Source organism: Phoenix dactylifera, unplaced genomic scaffold (assembly GCF_009389715.1).
Source record: "Phoenix dactylifera cultivar Barhee BC4 unplaced genomic scaffold, palm_55x_up_171113_PBpolish2nd_filt_p 000188F, whole genome shotgun sequence".
In the NCBI taxonomy this organism is placed as follows: Eukaryota; Viridiplantae; Streptophyta; class Magnoliopsida; order Arecales; family Arecaceae; genus Phoenix; species Phoenix dactylifera.
In genome coordinates, this window is record NW_024067715.1 from 67240 (window position 1) to 94161 (window position 26922).

The 26922-nt window shown below is 37.8% G+C and overlaps 1 protein-coding gene across 1 annotated transcript; it reads right to left on the minus strand.

Annotated features, from left to right (window-relative positions):
• Nucleotides 1–1757: 1757 nt before the first annotated feature.
• LOC103697127 (DNA repair protein XRCC4) lies at nucleotides 1758–23652 on the minus strand. The gene is made up of 5 exons (XM_008778923.4): nucleotides 23396–23652; nucleotides 23165–23307; nucleotides 21086–21214; nucleotides 16494–16616; nucleotides 1758–2204 (listed from the first exon to the last, which is right to left on the minus strand). Exons 1-5 carry the CDS (start codon nucleotides 23544–23546, stop codon nucleotides 2049–2051), a joined length of 702 nt encoding a protein of 233 aa, XP_008777145.1. The 5' UTR covers nucleotides 23547–23652; the 3' UTR covers nucleotides 1758–2048.
• Between the last annotated feature and the right edge of the window lie 3270 nt (nucleotides 23653–26922).

Here is a 26922-nt window from a genome sequence, read left to right on the forward strand (position 1 = left end):
TGGGTGCTCTCCCTTAACGTGGTAGGACTCTGTTGCAGGTCTTGACGCTGGCTGATTAAAAAAGGCATCCTCGTCGCAGCAAAGCCCGTGTTTCTTAGTTTAGTCAAAAACGTGTAAATTTCAATTTCAAATGAAATAAAGAACAAATACAAATAAAGCAAGAACTTTGCTGACAATTATAGATTTTTGTTTGGTCGGAAGAGTCCTTCTAATATTCTGGTCTTATATCAGTACCATAGAGGTAGATTCAATCATAAAAAAAGAGGATTTGATTGAGTATCGAGGAGCAAAAGAATTTAGTCTGAAATACCAGAAGGCACCGATGACAATATAAATATCTACAGGAAAGAAGCTTTGGGTGCTCCATGAAATCCTATTCGAAGAGTCTCACAAGGACAAGTAGAAGTGAAGAGTCCGATACGACTGCCACATAACCGAGATACTCAGTAAATTCTTACCAGCGCTATATATTGGGTGCCTTCTATGGTGGGACTATCTCCCGGAGATCAGTCAAACGTTGTTAGATCTAGAACGATGAGGTGGTCATACCGCTTCTGGGACCACGATATGCACCACCGGGGGCTGTTTTTCCGACAGGAGTTAGGGGGAAGGCTTTTTCAACCCATTCCTTCGTCGAAATCCGTTCCCCAGCAACTTTGAATTTGTTATGAGCCCAAACGATGGATTCAATGAGTTCTTGCCAATAACCACGGCCACTGAATAGAAACACGAGGGGACGCAAAGCAAACTTTATCATTTTCTTTGGTTGGAGAAAGGGCGGGGTTATGAGGCAAACAAATGAAAAGCACTTGACCCAGTTGCAGGGCAAGCAATAGACAATCTATTAAATAGGCTTCTTGGTCGGACAAATTGGATCGGAAAGAGGACTTGGAGACATTGAAAGAGATTATTAATAGATTTGCAATCCCGGAAAAAAATAAATTATTAATAAAACTTTCGTTGCTTTTCTTTCTGTTACTTCGAAAGTAGCTGCTTCAGCTTCAGCCACGCGAATTTTCGATATTCCTTTTTATTTCTCATCAAGCATCTTCTTCAGGAATTTTCGACTCTTTTTAAGTTTTGGGTCATGCGAGCGAGGGTGGATGTGGGTTTCCTTGGATTTATATTGGCTTGAGTTGTAGGTATTTTAATAAAATACCGACATGATTCTAACCTTTAAAATCAGTAACTCCAAACTGGAACCGGAGTTGTTTATTAAATATATACAGCTTACCAGTTTTAAGGCTGCTGCCGGAGCGGATGTGGCAGGATCTCATTGGCAAATTAGTAGGTCCCGTTAAACAACATTCTCATCGTTCTCCGTGGGTGCCGTTAGCTACACCCTGAAGTGTGGAGGTACGAAATGCTTATAAAAATGAAGGAGTGCTATTCGTGAGCAATAATAATAGTCAAATATTTCTCATTCCACTATACAATGAGTGCTAATAATTCTAATACTAGTTTGATCTGTTTATCTGAGTAGGAAGCTTCTCACAACTCGTTCGGTCTCCTAGTTATCTAGGCCGAGTCAATTATTTTGGCATTAACTTACCGGATCTTGGGTATCCAGTTTTTGAACCATGGATGCAACTTTAGCCAAAACAGCCTGGCAACTATGAATATTATCTAATCCAGCATCATGTAACTTGCTCTATTATAACTGCAATGAACTTACCCCCGTTGATTAAAAGCACTACGTCCCAAGCCTAAGCGCAAGTAAATTGGACATCAATTCCTACTGCTAAAACATCAGGTTAACAAAACCTCGATCAGACCCACCTTGGCTTTAATCTAAACAAAATCTGAGCAAAGCATTTACTCGACCTACTCTGACCCTACCTGAACCAAACAATCCACTATAACCAGGTAAGAATCTCTAACACAACTCTCTGAAAAACCAAGCTCATGAGAGAGTGAATGCGTAAAATTTTGTACAAAATGATGGATAACTGACATGCTTTGATTGTTGTGCAGAATAAAACTACTTCCGTGTCCTCTTTCTGCCCTTTGAAGAAATGGCAATGTTCTCCGAAGTACAAGAAATATCATCACCAGTTTCCTCCATCACTACCTTCATCAAAGGTCTCTGTTTTATCGGTGGAATCATCTTCTTCCTTGGAAGATTTCCCCGTGGCTTCCAGTTTTGATATCCGATCCCTCAGCTCTCTCAGTTTGGCCTTCTTTGAGTTCAAGACAGCAACAAACTAGAAGCAGAATAAAAAAATAACATGTTGAAGAAAATAATCTTGAAGGAAATGTGAATTAAAGCAACAATATGCTATGAAACTATGCACACTTGAAAGGATGCTGCATAAGTTTACTTGATCTGAGAGTGCAGGGGTGTGAGTTGACTGGTTTGCTTATTTCTTCTTTCTTTCTTTTGTTTGAAGTTTGTATCAGTTTTAGTGAGTATGCTGTTCGATCCATCATAGTCATCCATATGACTTGACTGTGTCAAAAAGGTACAACAGTACTTTTTGAAGTCACTGACTTTGCCATGTATCTCCCCTGCAATCAAGCTGATTGGATGGTTATGATGGACCAAACAACATCCTCAATATTCTGGGCCAAAAGGATGGCTGTGATGGATTAAACAGCATCCTCACTGTTCTAGGGGAAAATGTTTCCCTTCAAGCGGTCTAGCAGATCCCGGCTGTCATAAATGGTTGCAACTCAGCAATTGTCTGACAGGAACCACATACTAAGCTAATGGGTTATACAAGGACAGGAGCTGGAACTACATGGCCACCTATCAGGGCTTGTTCTTTGAATATTTTCTGAAATGAAATCTGACATATCCAATCAGGATCTTACATCCTATGATACGAGACAACTAAACTGTCCATCTTAGATGCAGCAGGAAGAAGAATGTGATTTGGAGATCTATACAAATGAAATAAAAGGTTGTACTAATGCATTTAAGCTCATCGTGACTACTGTAAAGTCATAGCTTGCAACCGAATACTTGCTTCTACCAGACAGTATCGAAATATAACTGAAAATTACACCACCACTATGCATTGCAAGTGGACAACCTGAACTCATGTTATTGCTATATCTGTTTTCCCTTCAATAAAGATCGTGAAAATTGCCATAAAGAGTAGATTTTACAGTAATTCTTTCTAGCATTGATTATATCAGTTCAAAGAGAGTCATGCTTCTTGTCATGGTTTGGAAACTTGAGAGTGGTGGTTAGATTGTTAATGCCAAAACTGTTTCGGATGAGAAACTTGGATGAGTTTAGCCCTATATTGACTTGGACATGTCAAATTATTAATAAATGTTAAAAATGCTAAAATCATTAGCATCCAACATGTACTCTAAAATTTATGCGCTGACATGGTGCCCCGGTTTGGCCCTACCATGTCAGCTATAGAGCACCTCCAACCTGCCCCCCACCTCCATTGCCCCTCACTGGCACAGCCTCTCCCCTGGCTCCCAACTCTCAAACTTCCAATCATGTATAACATGCCACCTGCAGCTGCCAAGCCCAGGCACCATACCTCCATTTTGGGGCCTCCACCAGTATCCATCATGCACCAGCCATCAGATCATGCCAATTTGGTGAGGTAAATCTTCTTAATGATCACCATGGCAGTGAATGTTTTACGGTGGAAGAGGGTTGGGGCGAAGGAATATCATGTCTGTCCACCTAGCTGACGAAGTAGATCAGGCAGCCTACAGTAGCGAGGCCAGGGTGGGATGAGTATCATCGAGCAGAGGAGAGAATGCCCCGCTTCTCATCAATCTCAATAGCCATTGCCATGAGCTCAAGAATCCTGGCAGCCATGATGTTGATGGTGCCTTCTCTTGCTGCCGTGGCCTTGGCCTTGATGTCCTTGTTGCTATCAATGTCAACTGCCTTCAAGGTCATCACCGTTGCCCTCTATGTTTGCTCCTTTTGTCTCTAGTCTGCCATCAGCACTGCTAGATAATCTTTCTTGATGAGATGGAGGGGTGACGGAAAAGATGAGACCAAGACAGACATAGGCAAGGTGAAGAAGCAAAGGACCATGGAGTCACCATAGGTGGGGAAGGATAGAAGGGAGACAGATTTTTTTTTTTAAATTTTGATTTAATTTACTGATGCGACTAGGCCACATCAGCATGTAAAACATGAGTAACTATACCTTGCATGGGTATTGCATTACCTAAGTATCAATAAAGCAAAAAAAATGCTAAAATCATGAGCATTTATACTCAAATGACAAAAAAATCTCTAGTATTGTTATGCTATGATTAAGCAAATATTAAATTTTGGTTAAGTTCAGTCTCCCAAATTTTTTTTTAAGGAAAATGGAGGGAGCACTCACCTGCTTCACTGAGAAAATGAAAAAAAATATGCAGACATCGCCCATAGCTAAACTAGACAAATGCAAGATCTAAGTCTAATAATTATTCGTCATCTAAATTTGAAATATCACAAGGATTGACATGATTGAAATTATAGGTATAAGATGGAACTTTAATATAAATTTTTTTGCATATGACACCACCTTTGTGAGGGCGGGCCCTGGCGCAAGGGTAAAGTTGCTCCATTGTGACCTATGTCTCACGGTGTTCGAAACACAAAAATAACCTCTCTATAATATGGAGATAAGGCTGCACATATCTAACCCACCCTAGACACTGCAGTTGCAGGAGCCTCGTGCACTTGGACGCCCTTTGTATGGCACCACCTTTCCATGTGTTAGCGAAAAAGATCACTACAAAGGTCTGGATTCAACATCCTCAACATATTCCAAGAATGCAGCAAGCATCGGTTCAAGTACCCATGTAAACCCAATTTATACTTAGAAAATAACCATATATTCAAATGCATGCGAAAACATGGAAGTAAGCCATTTTATTAAACCGCTAAGTGTTGTTTAGGTTAGTTTCAATGTGTCTTAAACACATGTAAAACATCTTTCTTACCAGAGCTTTGAATTTTAGTAAAGTTTACTTAATTTACAAGATCTTATGATTTGAGAAGTATCATTGTATTCAAAGTTGTAATTTTGAGCCAATGCCAAAAATTGGATTTGAACTAAAATTGAGAAGTCAATGTTTTCTCCTTGAGGAATTTGAATTTTCAAGTATTTTTGTTGAATTCAAATGGTGGGCTACTTCCTCATCTACATTAACATCTTAAGCAAGTTGCCAGCAAATGTGTTTCCCACTCAAAAATTAGTTTCTCAGGAAACCGAATTGCAAAATCAAAGGGAAGCGTATCTTGAGGAAAGCAAAGTTCGCGCTCTATAGAAAAGTAATACACCATATCCCTGCCATCTCAATTTTTTTATGATTTACTCCTTATCATGTTTTACATAATTGGATTTACATTAACCATTTGATTGGACTCCAAAAGACCATGAACTTTCTCCAAACAGATTTTCTTTAAAATTAAATCTAATTATAATCTGAGGATACAAAATGAGATTTTAAACCAAATCAAATTTCCTTTGATTAGAACTAAATCAAATTAGATTGAGAAGATAAAGAATGAGGTTTAAAACCAGATCTGAATGGGATTGGGTTGGGAGAGAGGAAAGAGATACGGATCAGTTACATGCAGAGGGATTGGAGGAGGCCGGGGCATGGAAGAGAAGATAGGATTGCACGGGCCCATAGTTGTTGTGGTCCAACTGCCCACCTAAAACCATCAAACACAATAATCTACTTCTTTTGTTTCTTTTCCAATACCAAGTTATTTGTTTCTAGTTTCTTTCTAATTATTTATTAATATTTATAAATTTTTTAATATTTTTCTGTAACATTTCCCATTTCCTACTTTAAGAAATGTTGAAACTGTCATTTTCCACTTCCCGCTTTTGTAATGTTTTTTCCCTAATTCATTTCCCATAATGCTGACTATGGTCTTAAGTAAATGGCAATAAAAACCAAAATAAAAGTGAATTTTGCATAACAAAATCACTTAATTACTGATTTAGCAGGAAAAAGGTATATTTGTTCTTTTAGCAGAATAAGACACATTTAGGGATTCCTCAACGGTTTTGCCCTATGGAAAGTAGTCTAAACAAACTAGAATAAGTGTATCAGGCGTTCAGCAAATGTGTATTGGATGTTCTACATCCATGTATCACCCACCCTCATAACTAGAACTAGGGGCAAGATCATCCAAGAACTTCTAATTGTGTATTATTCAAATTTGTTATTTGATTATTTTTGCATTGACTCATGAATTAACCCATTTAAGTCTCTGATTCTGTCAAATCTTCCTTTCATTATTCTAGACATATTTGTTTCTTAGTAGACTGCAGTCAAAAGTTGGCTAGGTCACGAAATAGATTAAAAAGCATTTTCAAGTATGCAGTTAAACTTCTTCATACATAGATGTATAATTGTTTGTCCATTGCCAAGTTTCAACGTGATATAATAAATTTATCATACCCTATTAACTGCTAGTTAGCAAGGATAGTACATGTAATAATTTAATCTTGGTCCATCCAACAATTCCTAAATCTCTTTTATGCAAGTATAAGCATCTATCACAAAAACACCTTCTCAATGTCATTTTCATATTACATCGCAATCACACTTGAGGTTAACAATCATGAATTATACAACAGAAGGCATGAATAGGAGGTGACTGTACTTGCACTGGAGCATGTACATATGCAGGTATGCACACACAAGCAACATGCATCACATTTGTGCAACTCTCATCCTCTTAGAGGTACAGGTCTTCCATTCAAGCATTGAAGGTTTGGATCATTTGATCAAGCAAGACTACTCAAATCCTCTAGCCACTACCACTCAGATTTTGATAACTATATTGCATATCATATTTTACCACCACAAACAAATCCAAGCTCTGCTCCTTATTAGGTATCCGTGGTCTTTGTTATACAGCCTTATATCATTTTTAAGAGGTCTTTACCTTCCAGACACACACACATATATGCAGAGAGAGAGAGAGAGCATGGAGTTATAATCTTATCAGCAGGATTTAAGCCATATCTTACCAGTGCAAAATAATTCATATTGAAAATTAACAACATTAATCATGATCAGCAATACATAGAATACCAAAAGATCAAAATTCAAATGTATTCTTTTGTAAATGAACTCAACTGTCTATATTTTTATTAACATCCAATAGTCATGAAGACTAAAATTTTACAATGATAGGATATAATGGTTTATACTGTTTGATTAGATCATTGAATCTAAAATTCCATACAGCTGCATTTGAGCGTATGATTAAGCATTGCACAGAAAGTTTCATGGTTATGTGTTGTCTTAGTTGCCCACTGTGCATTTTGGTACCCAAATTCAGGGGCAGCTTTCAGTGGAAAGGTATAATGATTTGTATAAGGCCCCAGTTGTTGGCAGTAGAGCTTTTGGAAGTAGAGCTGTTGGAAGTAGAGCTGTCTGAAGTAGAGCTTTTATAAAAAGCTGTTTGCTGTTTGGTAACTATATTTCTAAAGTGCTGTGGTGCTTTAACATGTGTTTGGTCAACAAACTAAGAAAGTACTTTTGTATGACAAATTAACCATAAAAGATATCACTAGTATTATACAACAAAGTATAATAAAATATATTATGTATTAATACATAAATATATGATATAGTATAATATTAATGTAATGTAATATAATATTATTATAATATAGTACTATAACATTGTATACTATAGGATAATAATTTAACATAATATTAAATTATTTAATATAACATATCAATGTATTATGATATAATGTAATATAATATTATATTTATAGCATAATACAATAATAAATATATAAAATATTATGATTATTATTGTAAATTAATTTTTCACCCTTCTAATGACCATTTATCTCTCTAACAAATTTTCTAGCTAGGTGATAAAACTAGTTAAATAATTACTAATATTTTTATTTATTATTTTATTTCATTGAAATATATTTATTTATTTATTTATTTGTTCATTTATATACATATTTATTTATGTATTTATTTATTTATTTACTTATTTATTTTTTCTTTTCTTTTTTTTCTTTCCTTTTCTGTTTTTTCTTCTTTTTTTTTCTTTTCTTTTTCTTTTCTTTTTTCTTCTCTTCTTCTCCTTCCTCTCTTCCCTTCTTCTCATTTCCTCTCTTCCCGCGGTTTCTTTTTTCTCCTCTTCTCCTTCCTCTCTTCCCTTCTCATTTCTTCTCCTCCCGCAAGGACGGCGGCGCCGAAAGGGGGCCGGGCCTCGGCGGCCGCGGGAGGAGGCCAGGCCTCAGCGGCTGCGGGAGGAGGCTGGGCCGAGGCTAGTGGCGGCCGCGGCCGGCCAGCAGCGCCTGCAACAGTCTCAGCGGAAGAGAGCCGAGGCGGCTCGCCCACCACCATCGCGGGCGCACGTCGCCGCCCAAAAGAGCACCCCACGACCGGCTGTCATGGGGGCTTCGCTGCGGCTCGCCTCCTCGGTCCTGCGGCTGGCAGAGGCCCGGCTACCCCACGGCCAAGCCCGTCCGCCCCACGGGCTGGCCGCGCGCCACGACCCGTAAATTTATAATATAATACAGTAATAAATATATAAAATATTATAATTATTGGCGTAAATTAATTTTTCATAATATAACATAATATTAAATTATTTAACATAATATATTAATATATTATGATATAATGTAATATAATATTATTTTTATAGTATAATACAATAATAAAAGTGTAAAATATTTTACCCCGACTATTTATCTCTCTAACAAATTTCTTAGATGATAAAATTAGTCAAACAATTACGAATATTTATTTTTATTTATTTATTTATTCTTCTTTATTTTTTCTTTTCCTTTCCTTTTCTTTTTTTCTTTTCTTTTATTTTTCTTTTCTTCTTTTTCTTTTCTTTTCCTTCTCTTCTTTCTTCTCCTTCTTTCCCGAAGCTTCTCCTCTCTTTGCTTCTTTCTTTCTTTCTTCTCTTCCCCTTTCCCTTCTTCCTCCCTTGCTTCACTTCTCCCGCGCGGTCATGGAAGGGGCGATCAGGCTCCTGGCGGCGCGACGGCGGGAGGGTGGGTGGCGAAGCCTGAGGGAGATGCGGTCGGGGGAGATGCGGTCGAGGGAGATGCGACAGGGGAGGAAAAAGAGGCGGAGGGCGTCGGGGGCGGCGGCGGGGGAGAGGGAGTGGCGGAGGAGGGAGAAGAGGAAGAGGGCGTTGGGGGTGGCGGCGGGGGAGAGGGAGCGGCAGAGAAGGAGGGAGAAGAGGCGGAGGGCGTCGGAGGCAGCGAAGGGCGTCGGGGGCGGCGGCGGAGGGAGAAGAGGCGGAGGGCGTCAGGGGCGGCGGCGGGGGAGAGGGAGCGGCAGAGGAGGGAGAAGAGGCGGAGGGCGTCGCGGGGAGGGGGGTGCGGCCGTGCGAGGGTGGCACTGAAGAGGGGGAGGGAGGGGGATGGGTGGGAGAGGAAGAGGCGGCGTGGGAGGAAAAAGGGCACTTTTAAATGGAGGGTATTTTTGTCAAAAATATGGCTTTCCAACAAAGCTAAAAACAGCTTCTTCGGAAAGCTCTAAATTGGAACTTCTCTCCAAAAGTTATTTTTAGCTTTCTGGAAAAGCTGAAACAGCTTTTTAAAATTTTTACTAAACACCTTTTTTCATCCAAAAGTACTTTTGGAGGGGCAGAAAGTACTTTTTGGCCCTCCAAAAGCTCTCCCAAATAGGGCCTAAATGGTCTGGAAGCAACTAAAATCATCTATAACATGCTTCATCCAAAATGGTGAGGATTCTCAAATTATATGGCTGACCTTAACCTAGCTTTATTCTACCATCTATCTTATGGACAACTGATAATGGGCATTGAAACTCCAGAACATTTATCAGTTTCTGGGTATTGGAGCATCAAAAGATTTTCCTATCACTTTTTAGGCATTTCAAACATTGTGGATCATGAATAATATTCCCAAGGTAAAGATATCATTAAATATGTTGCACCAAAAAGATTCTAGTTCTAATAAACACATAAATATATACATGAAAACATATGCATACATACATGTATGAATGCATGCATAGACCTACAATTATCAACTTTGGATCCATTTTATGGTCTGACATGCTTTCTATGACATGCAATTGACCTAATGCCAGCTCTCCACCTTTCTTATCCGGGCTAGGGACCAGCAATGGCAGATAAACACAAATATTAATACATGTATTTATTTATCCATATGTACGCATGTTTGTTTATGTTCTCGTGGACTTAAAAACATGTATTAATAACTATGCTAACTCATCTCACTTCTCCTTTGTTTCAAAACACACAAGAGTTCTACCTTAAGCTTGGGTATACCTGGTACCTTTGTCAAATATGTAGAGTAGCCCACATAAGCCTAAAGTCGCATATAATGGCATTACATATCTGTTACAGAAATAATGTTTAATACCCTTAATAGGTTATCATAAAGGATTTGAATATGCTAGATAGTTTTCACATCCACATCAGGATGACCAAAGATCCATTCTATTTGCTTTTAGGAATACTTGAGATAATAACTAGATAGTATTATAACAATTATTATCATATTATAATAGCTATTATAATTAAATAATATGATAATCATAATTGTTATATTAATATAACAATAAATAACATGTTATTATATTATAATTATATAGTATTATATTCTATATAATTGAGGGTGAACTTTGGTGCAACGATCAAGTTGCTCCATTTTGATGTGGAGGTTATGGTTTTGAAATATAGAAACAGCCTCTTCACATAAAGGAGTAAGGCCCTATTTGGGGGAGCTTTTGGAGGGCCAAAAAGCACTTTCTGGCCCTCCAAAAGTACTTTTAGCTAAAAAATGGTGTTTGGTAAATTTTTTGAAAAGCTGTTTCAGCTTTTGCGGGAAGCTGAAAACAGCTTTTGGAAGGAAGCTCCAATTTGGAGCTTTCCGAAAATGCTGTTTTCAGCTTTTTCGTAAAGCTGTATTTTTGACCAAAATACCCCCATGTAAAAAAAAAATTCCTCCCCCAAAAAGGTTCCTCACCACCTGTTCCTCTCCCAACCGACCCGCCCCCCCTCCCCCCGGCCCTGTTTCATAATACATTAATATGTTATTTTAAATAATTTAATATTATGTTATATTATGAGAAATTAATTAATACTAATAATTATAATATTTTATACATTTATTATTGTATTATACTATAAATATAATATATATTACATTATATCATAATACATTAATATGTTATGTTAAATAATTTAATATTATGTTATATTATCGAAAATTAATTTACTCTAATAATTATATTACCATTATGCTATGCTATGCAATATCATATTACTATATTATAATAATAATATTTTATATTACAGTAATATTATACTATATCGTATATTATGTATTAATATATGTTATGTTTTATCATGCTCTATTGTATAATACTATGCAATGTCCTTTATGGTAATTTTGTCATATAAAAGTACTTTCTCAGTTTGTTTACTAAATATATGTTAAAGTGCCACAGCACTTTAAAAATATAGTTACCAAACAACAAACAGCTTTTTATAACAGCTCTACTTCAGACAGCTCTACTTCCAACAGCTCTACTTCCAATAGCTCTACTGCCAATAGCTCCCCCAAACAGGGCCTAAGGCTGTGTACACTTGACCATTCCTAGAGCCCTCAATAGTAGGAGTGTCGTGCATCGGGCTGCCCTTTTTATATATTATATAATTATTTTTATGATTTTTTGCATAGATACCCTTCTAAATATAACGGTTGTTCTAACGGTGTTTAAAAAAATCGTATTTATATTAATTAAAAATAAAATTAAAATATGAAATGACATTATTACCCACTCTCTTCCACCTCCACACCCCCGGGCCCGGCTTCCCCACCCCCGGCACCCCCCACCCCCCAGGCGGCTTCCCCACCCCCCGCGGGCTTCCCCCCCGGCGTCCGGCTTCCCCACCACGAAACCCAGCACCAGCAGCGGCGTCTGCAGCGACAACTCGCACGTCGCCGAGCTCCGTGCCAGCCACAGCCCCCCCTCCGATGATCGGAATCGACGCCAGTAGCATCAAAAGGTTCAAGTATCCGATCACCGTGTTGCTGAATCGGTACACAGCCATCTCAACTCCTCTTTTTCTTCTCTCTCTCTCTCTCTCTCCAAGACTGGTTGGTATTGTTCTTGCTTCTTTGCTTGCTTTCTTTCTTGGACTGCTGGGTTTGGGAGTGGGGATTACTTTCCACTTCTTTTTCTTTCTTTAGATTGTTTTGAGCTGGGAGATTGGACTGCCTTGGTAATGTGGTTCGTTTTTTCTTTTTTTTTCAAAAAAAAGGGGCCACCTTTCCTAGTTTTGTAGGGTGTTGTAATGATGCTTCCCTTTTCCTGGTCCAGAGCATTCTGAACAGGATTTTAAATTTTCGAGTGCCCTGTGCGCAGATCTTTTCTTAGTTGGATGTTAAGAAAGAACGGAGGGAGGTTGCTCTACGCCTTTCACTTTATGGATTCTTAGTGGAGATTCTTATCATTAGTGCATATAATGATGCTTTTAGGGATAAGATCACAGTTTCAGCAGCATGCTTTTGATAAGAATGAACCACACTGTGATCACTTTACTGCTTTAGGATGGGTCAAGCGTTCAAAAGAATCAGAACATGAAGTGACCTGTGCTTGATAGGATAAGGGCCCGATTCTGGGTGTCGAGTACAGCGTGCCAACTAGTATGAAGGGACTTCTACTGTTTTTGGACCAAGAGAATCTACTGCAAGCTTCTTGGACTATTCACAAGTTATGAAATCATCTTCCACAAACTTAAAGATCATGGAGTTTTGCAGAAGACTGTCCTTGATTGGTAAGATAGCTCGCTTCTATTAGGCTCTTTTCAAATCTTAAATCTTGCTGAATCTGGCCCTTATAACCAATCCCCCCAGGAAAGAACAACCATTGCTGAAATAATCAGAACTGTTTGTATGGATCTTTAAAACGTGATATTGTGTTACCGTGTGTTTTGCAGGAATTTTCAGCACATCAGAGTTGGATTGTTGCATACAAATTTTCAAATTACGCAGCCAGGTTTGTAATGCCATGATACGAACTCGATCTGCTTTGATTTCTGTATTTGAATTCTCATGATTTATCGTATCTTAATTTCTTGTAATATGTGATTGCTCGGGCAAATTGGTAGATTTTTATTATGACATGAATTCTATCCTAATCCATCCATCATCGTGTTTGTGAGAGTTGTGATTGATTTAGAGTTTTTAAGATTTGTTGAAAGATCACTTTTCTTTTAACCCCAAAAAGATCGATTTTCTATTATTTTCTTTTTAACCAATGCCTTGTTCTTGCCTGATCTTTCTGATGACCGATATTTTTCTCATATTAGTCCATATATAGCCCTTAATACTGATAGTCTGGTTCATAAAATGTTAAGTTTTTTGGCTGGAAAACAGGATATTTCTGATCATCTCTTTTCAGAATTTTGAAATATGACCTTTTTTTTCTTCTGATACTCCTAAGGAGATTAAAAGCAGAATCATTCTCGGATAAACAAAAAAAAAATTCTGAAGAATTGATTAAGGAGATGTATGAATTAAAAAATAAATCATGTATGCCATCAATATATATGGTCTTTCTGTCAACTCTTCAACTATCAGCTGCAATCTGATACATGCAGAAAATAGGTGAGTCTCAGGGTTAGTCAACATGTCAAAGTCACAAAAACTAAGATGATTGAAAACCTTTAGTCGGTAGTCTCACTGTCCATGATATTAATCCCATCATTAAATTAATTGCAGGAGGTAAATCTAGATACAACCAATTTTTTTTGCGTATATACCCTTCTAAATATAGAAAATTATATGAATATCCTTATAAAGTTACTATTTAATTGTATACCCTTATAAAATTTTTTATTTGCACTCCTACCCATTAAGGGTATTTTAGTCATTTTAATTTGAAACCGTTAATTTTTTAACGGCATTAGATGGCATGGGTATATATGCAAAAATAAGAATAAAAAAAGGGTAGAATAGCAAAACAAGTATTTTACGAGGGTATACATGCAAATATCAATTTTGGAAGGGTATTCACGCAAAATCTGATATTTAGAAGGGTATCCATGCAAAAAACCCTTATTTTTATATAAGTAATTACATTCTAAGAAACCTGCCCCCATCGCAAGCAAGCAAACAACCCTTAAATGACTCTTGTGAAAGGGTCACAACGTCAATCCCATTGTTTTTCTGCTAAAATAACTATTTTTCAGATTGGCTACAATAGAGCTCTTTAATAGGACAAGCCAAAATAAAAAAGCTTATAAAAAAACTAAGGTTGTGTTTGGCATCATGACTAGTTTTCTATTTTTTTAAAATCTGGAAACTAAAACTATGTTTATTTTTCTAACTTAAAAAAATATGTAAATATGTTTAGTATAGTTCATTGTTTTGAATAACATAATGGCAGTACTGGTGGCATGTGCCATGATGGTGAGTGGTGGTGCCCGTGGTAGTGGAGGCAATGGTAGTAGTGGAGGTGATGGCGGTGGCGGTGATGGTGGCAGTTGTGGAATGATTGTGGTGGCAATAGTGATCGTGGCGGTGGCGGCAATAGGAGAGTGGTAGTGGCGGCGGTGTATGTGGTGATACTATGGTTGCAACGATGTAAAATAGAATCCATTTCTCTTTTCAAAAAAAGTGAAGGCCATTTTCAACAGCTTTTATTTTTTTAAAAACAAGCTAGAGTTTTTTTTTCAAAACAAAAAAAACAGAAATTACTCTACCAAACAGGTTTTCTGCCTCTATTTTTGTGTTTTAGTTTTTAAAAATCAAAAACAAGAAACTTCACTTATACCAAACAGAACCTAAGAAACTTTAAAACTTAGTATAAACATGAGAATGATATGTATTTGCATCACATTTAAGATCCACATGTGGAAGGATTATCAAGGAACTAAAATTTTTTGTCCTGACATCAACATGGGTGGAGCTCAGTCTTCCTTCTACTATATAATCAAGGTTTGAAGATTCAGCCGAAACCGAGTAAAATTTTCAGTTTCAGTCAATTTCGGCCAATTTCAGAGAAGTTTCAGTTGATTTCAGTATTGGAACATTTCTTTTATCTTTTCTTTTGTTTAAAAGTATATGTGCTCAATGTTTTCAAGCATTTTCTAAGGTCAATATTAATGATCTAATCCATGTTATTTTTGTCTAAGCTTTGTCATGATAGTGGGCAAGCTGCAATCTTGATTGTGTTTACTAATTACAAATCAATATATGTTTCTTATATTTTTCTCTTTTTTAGAATAAAATACACACTAGACTAAGATAATGAAATAAAATGGTATTCTATTTATATGGGTGTTTGCTTGGATAATCAAAAAGGAAATATGCTTAGAGTAGTTCAGTTGAATACAAAATTTAGGATGGAAAATTGTAAAAACAAAGAGTAGAAAAATTAAGATAAAAAAGTGATGATCGAACTTGTCCAAACCAAGAGTGGTCATGGTGTGTGCCCAATATAGGATCATGCTGATGAAGGGTATCAAGGAGGACACATAAATATGTCTCAGACATGCTTGATACAGCCCTTTTTTGGCCTTTATACTCTGGTTTTGGGTTTCTTATTATGTTTTTGGTGCTGCATGTACATCATATAAAAAATCAACCCAAATGGAAGCATTTGCACCAGGTTGCCTTTAAATTTTTTAATTTTTAGGCCTAGGCTAAGGCGGAACTTGAGCACATCTTTATTAACCCCATAATTTGCGAAAATTTGGTAGTGTGTGTACATTACAAGTATAAACATGCTACCAATATTTCCCAGATTTTACTTATTTATTATTTTAAAATTATCTTTGAGTAAAATTAATTTTAAAAATCAAAAAACATTTGTGCATTTGGACATGGTCAGCAACAAGGAGCAAACATCTATTGATTGCACACTTACTGTTTGAGTTATCATCTACCGATCAATTTGCAAGACTAAGAATGGGCTGATCATGTAAATCACGTTAACCACATCACACAGTACAAAAGTTGAAGATGCCTTGATGTTAAGGTTTATTCCATATCAGTATATACAATGACCAGGTTGTTGAAGTCACAATCGAAAGAAATGAGTCAAAGCTACTAGAAGTTCCCAACTGATAGATAAAGTGTAAAAGGATTTTCCTAGATTCAGCATGTAAATAGGAGCATGTAGATCTACCATACAATAAGAATAAGGTTTCAAGAAGGTAGAAACTACCAGAAACAAGTTATGGCAAGTCCACCCTCTTTCATTTCAGTAAATGCAACTTGACTTTCAATGAAGTATTAGGTTTTACAAAATTAAATAAAATAGTTCAGATATAATCCTTTAAACACAATATAAAATTGAAAGGCAAGAAATATAAGAAAGTACATCAACTGCTGAGCAAAATATACTTTAGATTATGTGCAAAAGAGTGCAGCCAACTGTAGAGCGGAGAACGAAAATGAAAAGTTTCAAAAAAATGTTGACAACTATGGTTAACTATGTTTAAGTAACATACATTTAAAACAAATGAGTGTAGATTGTGGGACACCATAACATACCTTTGAATAGACTGCAGATTCAAATTCAGCTTTCTCATTGTTAAATTTCTCACTTTGTAATAAGCATCTCTCAGCTTCTGCTTTCAGTTTCTCTAAGGACTGGGTCTTTCTAACTACTTCTTCCTACATGATATTACTTAAACACATTAATGTATATAAACATAGAAAAGAGACTACCAGGGTTAAGTTATTGCATATCAAGATAACAGCTGAATTTATAGATTAATGATCTCTAGGAAGAATGTATTTTAAGAAACAAACATATGAATTTCACATTATCATTAAACAGTTTCTTAACAGTGCTGCAGTTATAAAATGAATCAAACCTTCTGTTCAATTTATGCTGAACCGTTGGTAAACTGTTTCTTATGAAACACATGATATTGACATCAAACTTGATGTACTGAGGACTTCAAATGATCTGATTTCACATTCAATAAGGTCTGAAACCTAGAAGAAAGGAGCACAGATTTATAGTGTTGCTCAGACTCAAAGCAGCATGGTAAATGGAAGCAATAATCTGAGTGTAGGACTGAACAGGGAATCAGTTTGACACCATAGGTTGGTATTTCAGCTTATTTATAGTGTTCACAAAACTAAACAAAATATCAGTCCCTTTCCTTTCACTGATGTTGTAAATAATCAAATGTAATGTATATCAGCCTCATAAAAGGCAAAAAAAAATGTTTTTATATAATCTCAGTAATAAGCCTTTGCATATAATCGTCATGTTAAGAATGAAGAAACGAAAGCCTCAATAAGTCATCAAGCAACAAAGCCAAAAACATGACGTGGCTAGATCATGTGATAAGATGCGAAGAAGTGAAAATTTTAAATCATCGGGTGTAAGACCCCGGAACTGGGCCCGGTCCAAATGAACGGCCCAGTCCCAAAACCTCGGCACGTGAGGCGACGGGATGGACTGTTTCCATCCCGAAGAAGAAGGAAGCCCTGTTTTTAGGGCTTCCTCTCCTCCTTGAGGCCACCGAGAAGAGCCGCCAGGGAGAAGGGGGAGAGATTTTTCTTCGCGTTGCCGCCGAAAGTGAGAGGGAGAGAGAGGGCTATTGGGTTCGTACGGGGGTCTTCTTCCTCTTCATTGCCGTCGGAGAGGGGGAGGCGCCGGTCTTCGTCGGGGCTGAGGTAAGAGTCCTTCGCTTTCTTCTCCTCCTCTTCTGATGCTTGGCCATGATGTGTTGTGGGTTGGGGCCGGCCGATTGCCGGATTTGGATCCAAAACGGCATGCCCTAGCCGTCGGCATGTTCGCCGCCGCCAGTCGCCGGAGGTGGCCGAGCTTGCTCTGCCACCTCCTGCCGCTGCCAAGGCCGGCCACCGCGGCCGCCTTGGGTTCGATCGAGAGGAGAGAAGAGGGGGCGGCGACAGGGGGTCATGGGGTCCCCTGTTTCACCGAAGGAGAAGAGGGGAGTCGGGAGAGAAAAGAAGAAAGAAGAAAGAGAAAAGAAGAAAGAAGAAGAAGAAAAGAAAAGAAAAAGAAAAGAAAAGAAAAGAAAGAAAAAAAAATAAAAGGAGGGTGGTTTACGGGTATGAACCTGGAACCGAACCCGAACCTGGGGTGCTAGACACTTCGGCAGGGTCGGCCCTGGGAGAATGCTAAAATTTAGGTTTTATATATATATTGTGATGAATTTTAAAAGAAAATATGGTTTTTGAATATTAGGTTCTGCGAGGGATTTGCGGAATTAATTGGATTTGTTGTGGATCGCGTTCGCAAGGTAAGTGATGTAACTTCTTTACTAGATTTATCGGCAAACTAAATATCTGTTTTACGAATCGAATTATTCGTGATTTCGAATTTGATGCATGGATTATATGTATATTTTTAGAATATTGTATGGCTCTGATTGAACGTATTTACTTTAGATTTGAATTGTATTTACTTGCTCTGACATTGTACTTTTCGGCTTGGAACACTGAACATAATGTAAGAAAAGATAATGACCTGAAATAGATTCAGACTTGCAGTCGGGCTATGTTGAGGACCCTGCCAATGGGGGCTAATACATTGGTACCACAAGAAGAATAGTCGGTGATATGACCCTGCCACAGGGAACATGTGGTCATAGTTCCTGGTTGTTGAGTTGAATCTAATAAATTGAAAGAAATTAAGATATGAACGGTATTTGATTTTGACACTGTATGTTTTCTTTTATATAACTGAAATATGAAATAGAGAACAAACTGAACTTCGACCTGGCTATGTTGAGGACCCTGCCAATAGGGGCAGATACGTTGGCAATTGACTGTCCTGAAGGACTCACCGCAAGAAGAATAGTCGGTGTTGATGATCCTGCCATAGGGAACATGTGGTCATAGTTCGGAATCGACAAGATGAATTGAATATGTGAAAGAATCTTGAATATGTGAAAAGAATCTTATGAATTTAAGAAATATTTGACTTATACTTTGGAACTGCATATTTATTTATTTTCCACATATTATTGCTTGATTTATCTAGCTAGAGTGTTCATTACTTACTGGGCTGTCTAGCTCATTATACCATCTCTTGTTGTTTTACAGATTTCGAGAACTAGTCTATTGGGGATTCAAAATGGGAGAGCGATTAGAAGGATTGTGGCACAAGTTATCTTAAATTAGGGTTATTTAAGTTGATTTGTTATTATGGACATTTATTATGATTGGTGGACTTTTGTTATTTTAAGAACTAGGTTTCTGCATGTTGGTAAATGATTATTCCGCTGCGTATTTAGACTTGTGAGACCTTATGACTTGAGTTAGTCAATGGAATAAGATTTGCATTTATTCAGTTAAATTATTTTAGAATTTCATATTTGAGGTGTTTGGTTTAGATGCCTTGCATGCTCGTGGGGAGAGTTTCCTACGAGTGTGCGGCGGTTGGCGCGACCCCCGGCTCGCGATCTCAGGCCGGGGGCGTGACATCGGGAATAGGCACGAAATAAGGGGGTGGAGATATAACACAACCTAGTTGTCCTAAGAATATTCAGACAATGGTGGGTCATAGGAAAGAGGTGACTTGATCAAAAATTCAGCTGCAAGTAGATCAGCATGGTAATTTGGCTTTGAGAATGATATTCATCCAAAATTTTGATATCCAATTCTTCGTATGACATAACCTTGAATGGAAGATCTCCCATCTGACTGCTTCATGTTCCCCTGTATATTCTTATTAACATTGGAAAATTAAGATTCTTCATGTAATTCACATGGTTATAATTTATGACTATATAGAAAGAGAGCTAAAAGCCAAGGATAAATTCAAAGATGAGATAACCTAAATATTGAAGTTATTATTAGAGTTCCACATTTTTCTCTCTCTCTCTGGGAACAATGTACCCCACCTTTGTTTTTTAAGCCATGAGATGACATAATATATAACCTTTTGTCTTAAAATTCTAAATTCACTTTTTTTACCTACAACCAAAGTTTTCTAGCTCAAGAAGGAAATCCATTTCCTTTATTTCATACTCAATTAAACTTCTCTAAGAATAGATTCCTATAGAATTTAACTCTCTCCATTAACCTATTAGCCATTCATTCTAGATTTCAGAGTCAGATACAATGCCAAACATTTCAAATAAAATCTCAAGACAACCAGCGTTACCCACATTTTTCAAATTTGGATTCTTGGATGTGTCTAGACACTGCTTGACACTCCTTAGCACTTCAAATCAACAAACTATGATGTAATCATGGTTACATATCAACTTTTGGCACTTAAACCTCGAACTTTTAATTCTAACCTAACATTTAGCAAATGTTTTATCAGTTTTATTAAACTCATACATCAATACATATTTACAGGTAAATCTCCATAATATGGATGTCTCTCCATCCAGTATTTTGAAGGTTCCCATCTCTGACCCTTCTGCATACTTGACACCCATGTCACATGTCAAAGTAACATTAGAGACAACTCAATCCCCTACCAACTATCCTTCCACAAGTAATTCCAACTCCCTTCCTAATCCATTACTTTATTCCTACGCCATACCTGAGCAATTCTCATAATACATTGTGCACCAAACCACTACAACATCAGATATAACACCCAAACTCCCAACACTCAACTTTTATATAAACTTTGATCACTCCTTTCCAGAAGTCCTCATCAGTCTAATACTTCACATTATTAAAGACTTGCTCATATTATCTAACCTTATTATTTCTGATCGCCGTCGGGGATAGGCATGTGGACCCTATAATGTTTTATTATCAATTTACCTTCCTCCCTCCTCTCTAAACTCTCCCCACAGAATCATGAAAATGCTCTTAATCATTTGAAAAAATATGTCAGCGATCATAAATGAATTAGTCTTGAAGTTCCAATTCACATGTTAACTAATCAAAAGATAAAAGATGATAGTTGTCATATATCGCCTGTTCAATTGCACAAGAGGCAATGTTGAAGATCTAAAGTGAAACTTAAGGCATTATACTTCAAATAGCAATTCCCATCAAATAAAATCAAGTTCAGAGGCTTCACTTTAGACCCCAAGAGTTCGTACATAATTGATTAATCAATTATTTAAACAATGCAAATTATATTTGAAGAAAACTTCAAAATTTTATTAAAAAAAAAAAGCAACATGGCTTACACTTAGGTGTATATTTGCATCCATAAGAAAATCAAGGATTTCAGATGTAGTTTGCTTATTATTTGATGATGGTTGGCACTTCCAACGCCACTCCATCTTGGTACCTTGCTTTTCAAATGTCCACGACAGCTTCAAAAGAATAAAACAACAAAGTCAGTAACTTATATATCCAAAAGGAAAGGGAGAATAATATTTTGCTATAATCCTGTATAATAAAAGCTTAATGAAGCCACTGATTTAAGAAAAGTATTCTTAGTGCGGGCACCAGTACCATATCACCCGTCACTCGGGTCTATAGTCGCCGCAGGAGAATGGTCTAGTCAGTTTCATTGTGGTTAGAGTGATTTTATTTTATTTTGATAGCCTTTTGGGCTTATTTAGGTATTTTGTTATTTGATAGCCTTTGGGCTTATTTAAGTATTTTGTTATCTTTGAGGGCCTTTATGAGATTAGCTTTTTTGTATGGTTTCTTTTTTGCATTTTGGGTCTTATATATATGTTGGACCATACGTTTGTATGAGGTATGCTATGAATGAAGTAATATTTTTTCCTTGAGCCCTGGTGTGAAGCCAAGAGCAAGAGCTAGGCGTGAAGCCTAGTTCCCTTCCTCCCCTTCCTCTTCTTTCCCTCCTTCTCCCTTTCTTTCTTCCTTTGCAGTCCGGCATCAATTCTTTTTACTTCATAATAGAAAGAACATGAGAGAATGCATATATTTTCTGATTTATGTCTTTGATACACTGATTAACCTGGTAAATACTTTATTTACTTGAGTAGTTAATCTTCTTTTCCTCATATTAAATTTTGATGCTTGTTTATGTCAATCAAGATCTTCATTTCAGCTTATTAGCTATGTGCGCATCGCCATGGGAATTTTGTATTCTGAAATGTGTGAAAGAAGTACAACAATACCCTAACTAATATGCTTTAGATAATTCATATTAGTGATCAAATACCCTAACTAAATGAATTGTGTTAGTTTTGCTTTTTGTTTTCTGGTAGTATATTTATGATCAATCGTGTGCCACCTGGGTTCATGTTTCAAGAGCTAAATATGATGCGAAGCAAGGTAATGCGATGGTGTTGAGTATTTTTTTTTATAATGAGGGACTCATCCACTAGAGAACTTGCAATTGCACCTCCTCCTCCAGACAACATGGTATGTCAGAAATAAAGTACAATACTTTTAGAAGTTATAAGAAGCGCTATAGTAATATATGCATATTTCCAAGAAGTTACAGGCGAATGATGTTAATGATATCCAGTGTTCTTGATTTTATTTTTCAGCGAAGTCCAGTGGCTTGATTTGACTTAGCTAGATGCCCAAGTTTTTCTGTGAATATCTTGATCAGTCTTTCTTCATTGTGCCTTTAAAAGTTTTTAATATTGTTTTCTTAATGGAGGAGAACGTCGAAATATTGCTCTTTGCAAAGTCTAGAAAGTCTTGGCGGATTTGCTTTTACTGGACTTTTTCCCAGAAATAAACTGCAGCCATTTATTTTCTGGATTCATGGCCCATACAGGGCATAAAATAGTTTCAGTATAAGACCCTGCTATCCTTTCCCACAGCTAGTTGTATCATCTCTTTAGACTCAAAAAATTTGTATCTGCTAGCATCAAACATCTACAAATTTGTATCACACTTTCCTACCACAATACCCATCACCTTATTAGGAGAATTGTGGAAAGAGTGCTCCTGTTCAAGTTCTTTCACTTTTCTAGTGTTGTGAGAGTACTAAGAAACTGAAAACCAAAACAGTCCAAAAACCACAAGATATCTACTTAAAATACACCCTCTCACTCTTTTGTTTCTCTTCATAATTTCAGTATACCTCACCGGCTCACCCTTACACTTCCCTGACGGTAAACAATTTAGCAATGGTTATCAAATTGCAATATTTTTACCTGCACTCAAACGAAAGACAAGGTATGAAGAAAACATATCGAGTTCGTAATCAGTTTCAAAATCAACATAAAAAATTAATCCCTTTTTCTCGAACAATCAACATAGGAACTCTATAACAGGAAAGGCAAATGTCAATCATCAAGTGGGAGCAAACTATAAGGAAAAAGATTACAAACTCTTTTCTGCCCATGTCCGGCATCGTCGAAGCCGTATTTCGAACCCGGTTGCCGAAACCCTAGGTACCGCTCGGCCAGGGCGACGTACTCTGCCGGTGGCTGGTCCCACTGCTCTGCTCTCTGCCTCACCTCCTCTTCCGACGCTGTTGTCCATAAAGAGAATACTCATCAGAAGCATAACCAAGAAGTATTCCATGATAGAAGAGAAATCTCTCTGAGAGAGAGACAGACCGCGGCAGGTCCAAGCGTTGAGGCCGTCGGTGATGGCAAGGTGGAAGTGGGAGGGGAACCAGGTGCCCTTTATAAAGATGGCGTCTTTGACCTTGGGGTCTTCGACGGGGAGGTCCAGTTTGAGACAGGTATGCCGGACGGAAGACTCCATGCCAAAGATCCGCGGCCGCGACCTAGCTGAAAGAGAAATGGCAACAGGCAGAGGGCTTCTTACAGGGAGACGGCCTTTTCTAATGCGCCATGACTCCTGATCAATCAGACGGTGATATGTCTAATGAATAAAATCAATGGCCAATCAAATTTCTGAATAATCAGCATAATTAATTACAGCTCAACACGATCTCAACATGCTCGGATATATTGTAATCAACCAAATCAATAGAAAAAAAAGTGCCTCATCACCAGGCATCCAAAAAAAATTATCCTAACCATCCCGATTAGCTGAGATAGAAGAGTTCAATTGCTTATTTGCGAATTGCGCAATCTTAATCACGCAAATTCACATCCTCGCCTCTATAAATACCGGGCACGAGGAACCCCAGAGATAAAAGAGATATTCGAGTACCTTACTTTCATACTTCTATTTTTTTCATTTCTTATGTTTCCTCTTGAAACATGCCTAACTCAAGTATTAAAGAGTCCCCAACCGGACACTGGCAACCCTCTAATCATTTTATATAGTTGCAGAATAACTCCAGCATCATACTACGCTCCTCCAACTCAACCGAGTAAATCCTCCTAGTTGAAAAAGCTCTCCAAGAGAGAGGTAGACCTCGACTGAAGGATCGAAAAAAATGAACAACAAGATCGAAGCCCTGAGAGAAAGGCAAGCCGACCAAGAAGAGGATTTGGAGATTACAACCCATCCATCATTCTCTAAGGTAATCATGGACAAGTCGTTGCCAAGGAGATTCAAGATGCTCTAGTTTGAGGTGTATGATGGCACTTTGGATTCGATGGACCATCTTGAGAGCTTTAAGGCTCTCACGATGTTATAGGAGGCAACTAATGCAGTTTTATGCCGAGCTTTTCCGACCACTCTAAGAAAAGCAACTCACCTCTGGTATTCTAGTTTCCGACCAAGATCTATTTGTTCTTTTGATTAACTCAGTCAATAGTTTGCGGCTTACTTTGCAAGCAACTGAAGATAGAAAAAAGACACCATCAATCTATTCATGATGAAGCAAAGGCAAGACGAGTCCCTTAGAAGCTACATCAACCGCTTTAACATGTAGATGTTGGAGATTCATGACCTAAACGAGAAGACAGTAGTATCGGCAGCAAGGAGCATGATGAAATCTATCCGCTTTTGCTTCTCCTTGGAGAAGAGAAGTCCCCAGGATCTAGCTAAGCTATTGTCCCAAGCTGAAAATATATCAAGGCCAAATAGGCTATGGTAGCTCGAAGGGAAGAAAACAAAGGTGGAAAGGGTAGAAGAAGGGGCCAACAAGAAATAAGACAACCAACAAAGAGGCCTAAATGCAAAGAAGACAGCCACCAATGATCGAGGAGCCCACTACCGAGATTCTAGGGGTATACTCCTTTCAACACACCCAAAGCCCGGATTCTAATGAAAATAGAATGTCGGGAGTATTTGCAATGACCGAAGAAGATGAAGGCCCTTTCAACTATCAGGAATCTCAAGACGTATTGCCGGTTCTACAAGAATTATGGCTATGATACTAAGGAATGTGTCTAATTGAAAGACAAGATCAAAGCTCTTATCTGTTGAGGATATCTTGGTCGCTATGCAGAAAATCAACATCAACAAGAGGGAGCACGGTGACACAGACGCTCATCCGAGAAGTTGTTACACCACTAACCCATGGCGAGGTCATTATTACCATCTTAGGTATACCTTCTTGTTTGTTGGCCTAAAAGACTTATGCTCGAGCAGCCCGAGTGGGAGATTGAGCATTGAATAGATCAAGATGTGAGGAAGTCATATCTTTCTCAAATGCCAACTTGGAGGGAGTGCAGACACTCTATGATGATGTAGATATAATCTCTTTTATAGTAGTAAATTATGATGTAAGAATAGGTTTAGTAGATAATGGAAGCTCTACATATATCTTTCTCTATAAGGCATTCTAGAAAATAAATTTTTTAGCAAATTGGCTGAGGAGAATTGACTCTCCTTTGATTAGTTTTTCCAGAGACCCTGTACCAGTGGAGGGAGTAATCACCCTTTCGATCATAGTCGATCAAGAACCTTAATAGGCGACCGTCATGCTGGTTGTCAAGGTTCCCTTAGCATACAACACAATCATTGGTTGGGCCAGATTAAACACGATACAAGCCATGGTATCCACTTACCTTCTGATGATGAGATTCTCCACTACCAATGGGGTTGGCGAAGTTAGAGGTGACCAGGTGTTGGTTTTATAATGCTATGTAGCCACCCTCAGAAGAAATACCAAACTCCTAGAAATGTTGCCCATTGAAGGTCTAAACGTCCAACACAAATAGAAGGAATAGCATAGAGAATTAGCTGAGGAACCCATCACCATCCCACTTTTCGATGAGGGAGACAGTCGAGCAATTCAAATCAGCTTGTGGCCTGATGAGGAAACGAAGAATCGACTAATCCAGTTTCTCTGCTCCAACACCAACGTGCACGCCTGGTTGACTGTCGACATGTTAGGTATAGATCCTTTTGTTATGATACACTAGTTAAATGTAGACCCTAAGATTTGTTGATACATTAAAAAAGAGGAGCTTTGCTCTTGAGCGACAATAAACCATCGACGAAAAGGGCTATAAGCTCTTAGAGGCCAGAAGCATCTTTGAAGTCAACTATCCAAAATGGATAGCCAACATGGTGTTTGTCAAAAAGGCCAACGAACGTTGGAGAGTCTGCATCAACTTCACCGACCTTAACAATGCCTACCTAAAAGACTCGTAAGGATTAACCAACTTATTGATGCCACCTCCAGCCACCAGCTTCTCAAATTCATGGATGCATTCTTGGGATACAATCATATGAGGATGCATCCTAAGGATGAGGAAAAAATAGCGTTTATCATCAATAAGAGATTGTATTGCTACCGAGTGATGCCATTTAGACTACATAACTCTAGAGCTACTTATTAATGGCTGGTCTATCGAGTTTTCAAGGATTAGATCAGCCAGAACATAGAGGTATACGTAGAAGACATGCTCATGAAGAGCCATAAGGCTGAACATCATGTCACCGATCTACATGAAACCCTCCAAACCCTGGAGAAATATAGGATGAAGCGCAATCCGAGCATATATGCATTCGTAGTCACATCAGGAAAGTTTCTAAGCCTCATGGTGATGTAGCGAGCAATTGAAGTTAACTTAGAGAAGATCCAAATAGTATTGGTGATGACTATTCTAAAGATAGGGAAAGAAGTCCAGCAGCTTGCTGGTTGGGTATTTGCTTTTAGCCGATTTGTGTCTAGATCGACAGAAAGGTGTCTCCCTATTTTTAAGGCCCTGTGAAACACCATAAATTTTGAATGGATCAAGGAATGCCAATAGGTGTTCGATCAGCTGAAGCA

What these genes read in the sequence shown, in the direction of transcription:
- LOC103697127 (XM_008778923.4), bottom strand. Translation starts at nt 23,546, where the DNA reads ATGGAGTCTTCCGTCCGGCATACCTGTCTCAAACTGGACCTCCCCGTC. An exon ending in CCGGACATGGGCAGAAAAGA is followed by an intron (nt 21,215 to 23,164) that starts GTTTGTAATCTT and finishes ATTCTTTTGAAG; the next exon opens with CTGTCGTGGACATTTGAAAA. An exon ending in ATGCAAATATACACCTAAGT is followed by an intron (nt 16,617 to 21,085) that starts GTAAGCCATGTT and finishes AATATCATGTAG; the next exon opens with GAAGAAGTAGTTAGAAAGAC.